Below are 12,042 nucleotides of genomic sequence, written 5' to 3'. Positions count from 1 at the left end.
TGCGAAGTCACGAAGCCGTTTGAAGCCGGAAGAAATGATGTTTATGCGAATCCACATACTGAGTCCATCATCCACGTGCTCCAGCTGAGCCGCCATGCTGTCAGCTTCCATAGCTAGTAGCGCCAGCGTCCCGTGTAGTACTTTTTTGCAGGAAAACCCGCCACGGTAGAGCTTAGTGGCTAGGGCGGCGCGCTGCTGAGGTAATGGTTTCGATCCTATCTGCGGCGGACGCATTTAGACTGGTCGAAAGGCAAGAACGCTCGCGTAATTAGATTTAGGTGCACGTTAAAGGACCCCAGGTGTCCCAACGTAAACCCTATAATCCCCGACTCGTAATCAGATCGGTTGTTTAAGTATACATAAAGCCGCAGAATTTATTTAACTGATGGTTCAGTTATAAGAAACTCTGTATGGGGTTAAAATATTGCGGGAGCTTGTTACGTTGATTGAGCGCATGCGGGAATCTTCGCGCTATCTTCTCGTTATTCGAAACGCATTTCACGTTGCCTTTTCGTCGCCCTGTGATGACCCGAGCGTGTAGATCAAAGTAGTGTCAATTTTCTCAAAGGCTTAAGCGAGGAATGTTACTAAATCACCTTCATACATTTGCGCACGCAGCATGACTTCGAATATTGTACTTCATCGCTTCCCAGTTATTCGTGAAAATGACTGAAGGCAATGCTCAACATAATATTCAAATGGCCTCGGGAAGCTAACATATAGAGTCTGTTTTAATGAAAAAAGAAACAGTACAGAAGTTAATATACAGCCTTACAAAAGTGGTTAGAATGAGTATATTGCGTGTTTGTTGTCTTTTCTATTATTTCTCTCCAGATGCAATTGCCGGTCATGCATGACTTTTGTCAAGGGTGTACAAGTTAAGGGCTTGAGCAGCTGCTAAATTACACGTTGAATAAGTGTTTCAGCACTTCGTACGAATGTGTCTTTAGCGTCCACGACGCGTGTAGGCCCCGTCGAAATGCCGCGTTTTGCTAAATACCTCTTTATTATACAGTGAGACAGCGACGATGTACTTGGCGTGCCTAATAGTATGGAGCCGCGGTCCTCACTCAAGCCGAGACCGAGTAGGCGGGACGCTAATTAGGGGAGCTTGCACGAGTCGTTCGCGTCTAACGCGGCGCTGCAGAAGACCCGTACGCGACCAACGTTTTCTCGCGTGTCCTCGCGTAGCTCTTGTGCTAAGCTTGTCATAGCCGGGCTTCCGCGACTCGAAAAAGTGTCACCCTCGAAACGAAAACAAGCCCCCTCAATAACAGCGCCGAACGAAAATAGAGGCGTGCGTATACGTGCGTGCGTGTAGGGGGAGTTGGGAAGATGCGGACACAAGAAACGTACGTGCCACTTTTGTTCCGCTATATATGCCTCAGTATGAGTCTTCGCGAATTGCCCCGTTTGTGGACAAAGTGCGCGCGCTAAGCAGCGGGTGATCCGCTTAATTGTTCGACAGTCCGCTGGAAGCGGACAGAGTCAGAGTCGAGCGGTATCGCCCACTGAGCTTGTGAGTGCGAGGTGTGTTGCGCTGTATCTTCGTTTGCGCTACATTTCAATTACGTTTTATCGTTTTTGTCTTTTCGATGCTCATCCCGATGCGTCGCTTGTAGCGAGAAGTTGGATGACCCGTAAGTGCGTTTGGTCGCAAGTGGGCAGGAATGAGTTCATCGTTTTCTTCTTGTAGAAAGTCACGACGCGATGCGTTATTTGTCGCGCGAATTTGACATCCGTTTCGTGCGTCTGCTGGCAACTGTAGACCAATGGATGTAATTAATTTTTGTTTCATGATTTGCGCGCATTCGCGTTTCTGTATTTTCCGTTTTTTTTTTTCGTGTTACCGCATTTCCGTGGCTCTTGCGCACGCGTGTTCGGGGCGCTTGCGTTTGGAATGCGCGTGGCGCTGTAACGAAGGACGTCCTTTTGTACTTCCGCAAGAACATCTGCGTAGGCGTCAGCTACTCGGGGGCAGCGGGGTCAGTGCCCCCGGCGAATTTCTAGGCAGGGACGACGCCAAATTTGGTAGGCGCGTAGGGCACAGCTATATGTAGCAAAAGTCGACACAACGCATCTCACAGTGACTGTCGGTGGTAAGGCGTTTAAGCGTTGAGTCAATATAGCGACACAAGGTATTGACACCGTCGAAACGAATTACGTATGAGGCGTGTACTGCAGCGGAACTACTCTGTAGCGCTTCTCTAAGAACACTCAGCACTATCTAGTGGAGCCGCCGCGAAGCCTGCGTGTGGCCTCCGAGCACCGGTGCTTGCAAACGCTGAGAGTTGTTTGCTCGTTTCCTGCGCATGCTCAGAGTGGCACATGCTCAGCGACCCAAGTTGGCGAGGTGTTCGTGTCCATCTGTACCAACTAAAATTAACTGGGCCGGCGCAGATGCCCGCCAAAAGACGTGACGTCACGAATAGCTGCTGCGAGAAATTCGAGGGAACGTCACCACCCATCCATAGTTTTTGCGTATTTTTGTTTCAAGCTTACCAAGCATCTTCTCACCGTAAGAATGTTTTGTTTTTGGTGTCGTGGAATGGTAACTTACTAAGCCATCTCAACTAATTTCTCTCTGTAGTGTTCCTTTAAGGCTCTTTTTTGAGTGACCCTCTACATTTCTCGACGTTGCGGTAGTTGCGGGGTAGCAATTTTGTTTAACGTGCGACTGGGAGGTGCTAGCTACGTGGGCGAGTGGACGCGATGACTGTACTCCCACGGTTGTTTTGGCGGCGCTGGCGGCGGCGAGACCTTGAAGGCCCTTCGCGGACAGGCGACTCCGTAGCCGAAGTGCTTGCGCTGACCTCAGTGTATTTACTCGTTGGGGTTGCTCTGAGACAACGCTTCTATAACCACGGCTGCAACTCGAAGCTGCCCATGACGCCCGACAAGTCATACAAGTACGTACTCTCGTTCAACAACCTATGCGCCTAGCATGGGCAGTAATGGTGGCAGTATTTTTGGTGAACGATGTTGGGTAACGCTTTTAACCCGTCTGGTAAAAACTTCGTGATTCCAGACAAACACCTAGTCTTGTTGAGCGGCTTGCCATACGCGTGGACATTGATGGCAGGATTTTGGTTCTACAGCTGCCTGTGAAAGCCTGAGCCCATCTGGTCAAAATCCCATTGGAGGGTTCTTTCACAACGCGTTGCCATGGCTACGATCTTTGCGAGCGTATGTGGTTGCTGATATTGGATGTAAGAGAGCGATGAATTGGGCTATATGGTCTACGTTTATTGTTCTTAAGCTATAAATGTACAGCACACCGACCAGGAGGGAAAACACGGAGTAAACGTCAGTTTGTGCTTTCCTTCCTGATCGATATTCCTTTAAATTATGGGGTTTTACGTGCCAAAACCACGATATGATTATGAGGCATGCCGTAGTGTGCTCGATACTCTTGTCCCCGTTAGTGCGTGCTGTACATAATATAGTACAGCGCAAGCACCATGAATGCTCATACTGGGTCCGAGAGATAATTAAGTATGCTTTACGTGAACTTGTGTTTATCTATACTGCTCTAAATAAACGAAGCAAGCACTTCGAACTGTTGCTTTGAAACAGAGCCGGATGGACCCGAACTCAACGATGAATGAACCCTTTCTCGTACTTTCTCTCTCACGAACGATTCGAAAAGCATCGACAGGTGTATTGCATGCATTGTTTAGGCGCACTCCCAAAAAAGAAATATAATAATAATAATAATAATAATAATAATAATAATAATAATAATAATAATAATAATAATAATAATAATAATAATAATAATAATAATAATAATAATAATAATAATAATGACGTCTACCGCAATACGAAGGCCCCTGTCACCGATCTCTAATTACCTCTGTCTTTTGCGCGAGCCAACATTTAGCACAAGGCAAAATTTTGTTGAGCGACATAGGCGGAGGACAAAGAAATAAGACGGTAACTCCGACCCAGTTTCATATTTTGAGTTTTCAGTTTCAGGGTTACTTTGCTTTAAAATACATATCTTAAAGTGCGGCATCAATACACGTCTGTTTACACATACACACACACGCTGCACTTACACGCGCAATACACCTAATTGACGTGTGCACACTAAGCCCATATTCACTCGTGCCCTTATTCACATAAACGTACACGACATTTTTCTGATGCTATCTAACGGCTAACCTCACCAAATTCTATCAGACACATTTAAACTATCTATCCTCTCGCCAGGCCTTCTACGGCGTGGCGCAACCTCGGGCTGGAAGTCTTTTGACAGCCGTTTATTCCATCCATTCGTTTCGCAAACTTCGCTCCAAATCTTTGGGTAACCAGGACTAGAGCTCTGTTATTGATCTAAGAATTTGTACCGCTGTGTGCGCGTAAGATGGATGGCGATGCCAGGCTTTGAGCCAGCGGTGGTATCGTTCCGCGCGGGCCGCTTAAAAAGTTTTTGAGAAATGGCACGCGTATAAGAGTGTTTTTTGAGCGGGACTTATCTGCTATTGTGCAACAGTTCGCCGTTCGCCGCGCGTGATCCACGTCCCTCAGATGATTGATCGCGCGATTATTGATCGCTTTTTGTTAGTCGAACGTGACGTTTGGAAACTCGGTGTCTAACGGAATCATGTAAGAAAGAACCGATTTCTAGAATCTTGTTAGATTTGATTTATTTTCTGCCGTAAAGGGGATTTTCATATAGGTCGGCATGAAGGGAGGGGAACACACTGTACCGAAAATATATAACGCTAATATCGCTTGTATCTTATGTCGCTTATAATAACGCTTATAGTTCGCCCTACGTTGCTATCGTTGTGTAGAGGCAAGGAGCCACAGCTCGATCACACTTATGTCGCCTGCACAGATGGCGCCGTTGTCGGATGTAATAGAGGGAAACGAAAAAAAGACCACGGAGGTTTAGAAAAACGCCGAGAAAGATAACAGAAGGGAAAATCTGTATGATAACACTAAGGGGAGTGTGTAGCTATTTGACGCCGAGCGGGCGCGTCTGAGGACTAAAACATGCTAGAGAAAATATGCGTCACAGGATGAGGCATGTGTGTGCTGCAAAAAAAAAAAAAGCACTGACACAACTCAGCATATCGTAATGGCATACCAGCATATTTACCCAGCGATATCCGTAGAAAGTGTCCACATTGCAGAAGCGTTAGGATTTGAAGAAGATGGAAGGATTAACTGGTCAGAAGTGGAGATCAGTAAAAGATGATTAGAGTATTGGGGGAAGAAAAGCAGGGAAGAGATTGATGGAACTGGGGTAATTGCAAGTGTACGTGATGGCACAATATAGTGATAGAGGTTTTAATGCGTGACATACCATTCACTTTGAACAAATACAAAAAAGAAATATTGAGAATTTCAGTAGGAAAGAACTCCGCTCATACTTTGTTCACTTGTAATGTATCTCATGCGATTATTATTCTGACTGTGTGCATCGTTATGAGTGTGTACTGTATAACCTGTCTCGTTTTCTTAGCAAATGTTAATGTTCTAAAATTCAGCCTCATGCTACGTTGTATAGCTGGTGTTAAACTGTTATGTATATACAGCTAGTATTGCTATAGTAGTGTTGTATAAAATTCATTGTGTTAAATTTTTTTTCAAATGCTGGTAACTCGCCGTCATGTAAATAATGTCTCAGTGTTTCCGTTCTTAGCTATATTTCGTTCAAGCGACAGCTGGAATTGCATGTGAACTATTGTACATGTGCGCACACTGTTTGCTGTACTACTGCCTTTGTCTGGTCTTTTGGGTCGCGTCAAGCTACGTATGTGGCTTTTACCCCAAAATGACAATCCAGCATGCAAACTGGAGAGTAAAATTGATTTGCTTTGATTTGAATTGAAATGCGAAAGTTAAGATGGAGATCAGATAAGCAAAAGGCTATAGATAGCGATACGTTAGCAAGACTTGGTTAAATCAAGCAGGCTAAGTGACCATTTCTCGCCACCCCGTTTCCAAGTGGAAGCCAATAAACATCGTCATCACATCACTGAGGCAGTCGGAGCTAACTTAGTCTCGCGCTCTGCGTTCAGAGGCCAATATCGGCACTACGTTTGTCGATCCGAGTGGTAGTGGTCGCGTTTGAGATATCTCACTGCGCGGTAGTAGGTATTAGGAGTTACCAGGCATACAAGTGTGCAATTTGTTTCAGAAATTTCACGATTTCCCGGCTATGGTGTCACCGCGTTCGACACGAGCGCAGGGTCCAGAAATGGCGTAGAGAGACTCGGGCAGCATGATAGAGGGATGCCGATCCGCGCCCACAACCTTTGACCATGGCCGGCCCACTATACAAATGAGCGAATCGGATTTCAAGATTAGACCGTAGGAACCTCACTGGCTGTGTATCGGAAGTTGGGCGTGTCAGCTTTGTAATGCGCGAATATATGCCACTAGTGTATTCGCTAACGTCATTTCTGTACCCTATTATTATTTATTATTTTATTTGTACACATATACACACAAGGACATAAAGGGATTAAGGAGGGAGCAAGCTGACAACTTCCACCGAGAGGGGCACAACGCCTGCCTACTCTAGTGCCAATACAATATCAGCAGCACGCACAAAATGTTCGACGTACCCCTCTGTGGCTGGGCCCCCGATACAATGTGCCCGAATTTTTTTCCCTTGATGGCCCGCCGGAATTACTTAAAAGAGAGAGAGAGGGCTTATCGTTTCATGTGTAAGTATAGCGTATGAGAACATAACAAAAAGTACATAATAAGAAAAAGAAAACAAGAAAAGTGCCCGATTGCATTATTTAAGCCTTCTCTGAATAATCTGATACTGTTCACTGAATAATAGCACTTATCTGATGCACAGAATTGCAGGAAGTCTCGAACTTAGTTTTTTTTTTATTACTGTGAGAGCTCTTTTTGCATTTATGTTCTTTATTAGCTTTTGTTACATTTGAGAATAAAAATTGAATTGAATTGAAAACAAAACAAAAAAAAAACAAGGATAGACACTTGAACAGCGTGATTTTCAGTGCAGACAGATCAAAGTGAAAACGTAGAAGGTGCAAGATGGCAACGGCAAGGTAAACATCGGGAAGCAAAAACGAGGAGAAGAAGAAAAGGAATGTGCGGTGTGGGAGGGAAAGATGTTTCGGAATTGTAGGCAAGATGGACGGGCGGACGGATAAAAAACTTTATTGATAGAAGCACCTGCGAGGTTGCCAGCCCGGGCTCAGGCCACCCGGGCAGTATGTGCGATGATGCATAGCCTCTCCACCGTTGCCGGGGCCCGCTGGATTGCCCATAGTTGGTCGTGTAGATGTGAGTTAGTCAGAGCGCTTAGCCGTCGCTCCTCCAGAAGGTCCCGTTCTATGTTGTCCTCTCTGTATATTGGTCTGATCTCTGTGCATTTCCATAAGACATGTGCCATGTCTGCGTGTTCGTGCTTGCAGAGCGTGCAGCTCGCTTGGTATAGGCAAGATGGCTAACTATTCCGAGAATTATTTACAGTTGGTGCATGAAAAAAATTATGTTCCCTAAAGGGGTATTGCAGCCGGTTATTGCGTCCGGTACGAATGAGGCGTTTATTGCAGGTGTCCAGGTGATAATGCGTGCTCACTCACTATCAGTGGCTCTTCCAAGACTTGGTGTGTATCCTAGATGTTCACCCACACGCCCCGTACCATGTTACATTACGATCGTATAGATTTATATGGGAAAATTCAGGTTTCTATAGAGTATGTATGAGATCATATAGAATTTTGAGTGAGGGTCATACGGGGCACGTTTAGCAAAGCCGGAAGCGGGGCAGTAAGATTTCAATTTTTTTTGTTGTCGCTCAGATTTGACGTGATCGACAGTTTTATACGTGGGTCTATAAAGAATAACTCGGAGCACTCACACTGCTGATCGAACCAGTTCTTCTTGTTTCTGAGACGACGGAATATCTTACTCGGGGAGGTTTGTGTGTTGAAAGAACTGCAACAGTAGGTCAACAAAATCTATGCCCTTATATGAGTGCATTTCTGTACACGCATGAGCACAGCGAAGGCGTAATCGGGATCCCATCACGAGCTTAATCTCTCGGCTGTCCGGGAGAGAGTTACTGCATATGCTGCACGGAACATATACAGTAATTCTAGTTCTGGAGAGGTTGAGGCGCCACCTGTAATCGTTAGCTGTAACACACACGGTTGGCGCCAGTTACGCCCAACTGATTCCCGGCAGAAAAAAGCGGTGGCGCGAGCAAGGTGAGACACTACGCAAAAGAAAAGAAAGAGATAAAAAACGACAAACAACAACAACAACAACAACAGCAATAGCAACAATGAAAACAAAATGGATTCTCCACTTAGCGTGTACGCGTCGCGAACAGGCGCACGCATTTAATCAGGAGCAGGAGGAGCCGTTTGCTGGGCTCCACGCAAACGCAAGACCGCGCAACCGGCAACTGTTGTTGGCAACCAAGGCCGCGCGCGCTTCGTTCTGGCGTTTGTTGTCGCGGCATCGCGCGACCAGTTGCGACAGTCATCAGAGAAGGCACCTCTTCGCATGAACACTGGGCCCACGCTTTGTAAAAATATACAGGGTGCTTCACTTAACTTGGGCCAAACTTTAAGAATATGCAAATGTCACGTAGCTGGACAGAACCGAGGTAATGTTGTCTGCCGTCGCTTGGAGATACTCAGATTATTTTGTTTTGCATTCCGCCTAATTACGTAATTAGTCTTAATTTGTTCATCTACTTATCAAATGTCATAATTAGGTGAAAAGTGTCAATAAGAATATTGCAGAGCTACATGAAAAACTCCCGATGCAGCTTTATGTTGCTCAAAACGGACTACATAAAAGTGTTTTTTCTTTTTCTGAGCGTGAAAGTAGCCCGCGAATACACGCAAAGTGTTTCGAGCGGCCAGTCGCGCGGCAATCTTGCGTGTATTCGAGGGCTTCTTTCACGCTCGGAAAAAACACTTTTATGTAGCCTGTATTGAGCGACAGGAGGCTGTATCGGGAGTTTGTCACGTTGCTGTAGAATTTACTAATTGACACTTTTCATCTAATTATGACATTTGATAAGCAGATGAACAAATTAAGACTAATTACGTAATTAGGCGGAATGCAAAACAAAATAATGTGAGTATCTCCAAGCGACGGCAGGCGACATTACCTCGGTTCTGTCCAGCTACGTGACAGTTGCATATTTCTAAATCTTTGGAAATGACAGTTGGGACACCCTATGTATATATATATATATATATATATATATATATATATATATATATATATATTGGTTGTTAATACCATTGTTTCTTGAAGCTTTAGTCCTTATAGGGACGGCTTGGGACCCCGCACGTGGTATTCGGGCATAGCTATAGTGATACTCTGTGCATAGTCACAGAACGATATGTGGGCATCACGCGAACCTCTCTGATCACAGCGCACATTAACAGAAAAAATGCACGTACGCTCACTGCACGAAAAACAAAACAAAGAACCTTGAACACTGCGCAGATAGTACGCTGCTCGAAGATACTACACATATGTAACTGTAGGGCCGCGATTTTGTAGCGATGCCTTATGACTTATTTTACACTAGTCTTATCATCCACCGCTCACGGCCGGCTGATCCCGTTGATAGCGCGAGCGGACCGTCCCTCTGACCACTGACAAAGCGCGATAAGCGCGAAAAGGCATTATTACTTTAAAGGCATCGCTACAAAATACCGGCCTAGGTGGCAATTTGACCGTACGTTGTTGCGTGTACGTTGAGACACTTGTAGAATTTTATCATGCTAAAAATTTGGAATGGACTGCAACTTAATGCAAGAACTGCCAGAAATGTCAACCTTGTAAGCAGTTTCACTCGTCAAACAATGAAAGTCGCTGAAATTATCAGGAAGAAATTATGGAAGCACATCAATTTCATGATCAAAACATTACTGAAGTAGAAATAATTATCAAATCATCAAATATGCTGAGGGATCTGAATGCTTGCATGCATTTTTTAAAACTTTGATGCTGATGACGAATTAGTAATTGTATTGTCAGTGTGTACTTTCAGTCGGCCTGTCGGCTGTCGGCCCAATCATTATGCACATGCTTCGTCATAATGAAGTAATAAAACTGACTAAGTGATTGACGCCGTTCTGCAAGTCAAAGGAAGACAGCCAATATTGCTAGTTTACGTACGAACATCCACAAACGATTTCTATGGACATTTTATAGACTTCTTGGAAGAACATCTGCAGACTGCCGTATAGACCGTTTAGTTAATATTGCCTGAGCGTTCTCACGAAGCTGTGCCAAATTGTGAACTTCCCCACAGTCGATGCATCACCTACCATGCCTGAAGCTATTGCACGACTGCCAGTGATATATTTCCTTCAATCTCGGTAGGAAACCATACCCTTGCAAAATTTTCATTCAGATTGAATGCCTCCACCAACGAAAGATAGCTGAAGACTGCAGAAAGTCGGCGATAATTCCTGGGATTGTCGAAAATTTCAAACCATCGATAATGATTGTGAAAAAAAGTGTTAGTTTCTTTGAAATCCCGCTGGCATTCCGTTGCGTTGCGACTTAAAGGCGCGACATTCGCTCTCCCTGCCTCTCCTTCTCCAAAATATCCTCATTATGATGATGATCACGATCATCATCATCGTTTATGTTTACTGCAGGACGAAGGCCTCCCCCGTCGATCTCCAATTACCACCATCTTGCGCCAGCTGACCCATTCTTATAACTGAAAATTTTCTAATTTCATCACATACCCTATAACAACATACACCTCCCTATATATAATTCATTTATCCTACAATTCTTTATACCTACACTCGAGAACCCGTTACCTTTCATATCCTATAATTCCTTTACACGGGATCCGCCCATTTTACTATTGCACCGTCGCCGGGTTCTGCACATTTTGGTTGAAGACAAACCGACGTTGCAGACGCGCAACACCTGGGCAGGAAGGCAAAGAATTGAAGTTTCTCTTTCATAAAAGCATCATGCGCCTGGGGCGTATAGTTGATGCGGGGAGGATAATTAGGCATCGCTTGTTGTTTTATAGCGTAATTACGTAGACAAACAGACTCGGTCACCGGACACATCATCTTTGGGGGAGCACAGATGAATAGATACGAGCCGATCCGTTAAACATGTTCTGTCGCACGCAGATTGAAGCGCACAATCCCTCCACCGCTCCCTCCCCTCAACCTCCCCCCCCCCCTCCTCACCACACCAAATTCTTTGTCTCACTTCTTGACAAAACCCTCTTCATAACTCCTTCATACCTTTACACTGCCCTCAGCCCATCTTTTCCTCGCACGCATTCAGACGAACGGCCCAATGATTGAAGGACTCGATCGTCGCGAAGAAGCTAACGCTTAAAAAAAAGGAAGGGAGAGAAAGAGATGAATGAGATGCGAAAGGGAGGGAGATTAACCGGAAGATAGATATCCAGTTTGCTACCCTGCAATGGAGAGGGGGTAAGGGGAGACAGAAAGATAAAGCAGAAAAAAGCACACACGGCGAAACAGAGAAAGATTAACAAAAAGAAAGAAAAGAAAAAAAAACAGTAGAAGAAGTAAAAGAAACACCAACACACACAAAGGAACGTGGAAGCGTCACAGTCGTTCAAACAGGTCTCTTGACCGGAGGGACTTCAGTAGAACCTTCGTCGCCTTCTGGTGTGAGTGCCAGCTGAAGCTAACGCTTAAACTGGTTCTCGGAAGGATATGTACCCGTTATGTCCTCTTCTCGCAGTCCACGTCTTTATTTGCCCTCTTTATCCCTCACCATGCAGCTTTAACAGCCCGCGCAACTTACCTTACTCGTAAGGGTATGATAGAATGCATGGACACAAGCGAACAAAGGAATGCTCGTCTCGAAGCCAACGTTTTGGAATCATCGCTCGTCTTCCTCGTACGTTACATAGCAGTCACGCTTAACCGGCTAGGCACTCCCCTGCTGTTTTCATCTACTACCTCATCTTTCTCTAGTACGCTAGCTGACTTCATCTTGCTGTGACTCTCTTCGCCTTCCTGTTGCCGAATGTAAAAAAAAAAAAAAATGCGGCGTTCG

At 45.1% G+C, this 12,042-nt stretch overlaps 1 protein-coding gene across 1 annotated transcript in view; it reads left to right on the top strand.

Moving 5' to 3' along the window:
* The first annotated feature begins 951 nt into the window (after positions 1–951).
* LOC119454118 (BAI1-associated protein 3-like) overlaps positions 952–12,042 on the top strand; it is a 375,555-nt gene continuing 364,464 nt past the window's right edge. Inside the window, exon 1 of the mRNA XM_049667930.1 lies at positions 952–2,909. Coding sequence (XP_049523887.1) covers positions 2,713–2,909 — 197 coding nt within the window. The 5' untranslated portion in view covers positions 952–2,712. The remainder of the gene's footprint in view (positions 2,910–12,042) is intronic.

This window comes from Dermacentor silvarum, chromosome 5 (genome assembly GCF_013339745.2).
Source record: "Dermacentor silvarum isolate Dsil-2018 chromosome 5, BIME_Dsil_1.4, whole genome shotgun sequence".
Taxonomy (NCBI): Eukaryota; Metazoa; Arthropoda; class Arachnida; order Ixodida; family Ixodidae; genus Dermacentor; species Dermacentor silvarum.
Note: the sequence above shows the minus strand (reverse complement) of the source record. Positions and strands in the feature narration are given on the sequence as shown.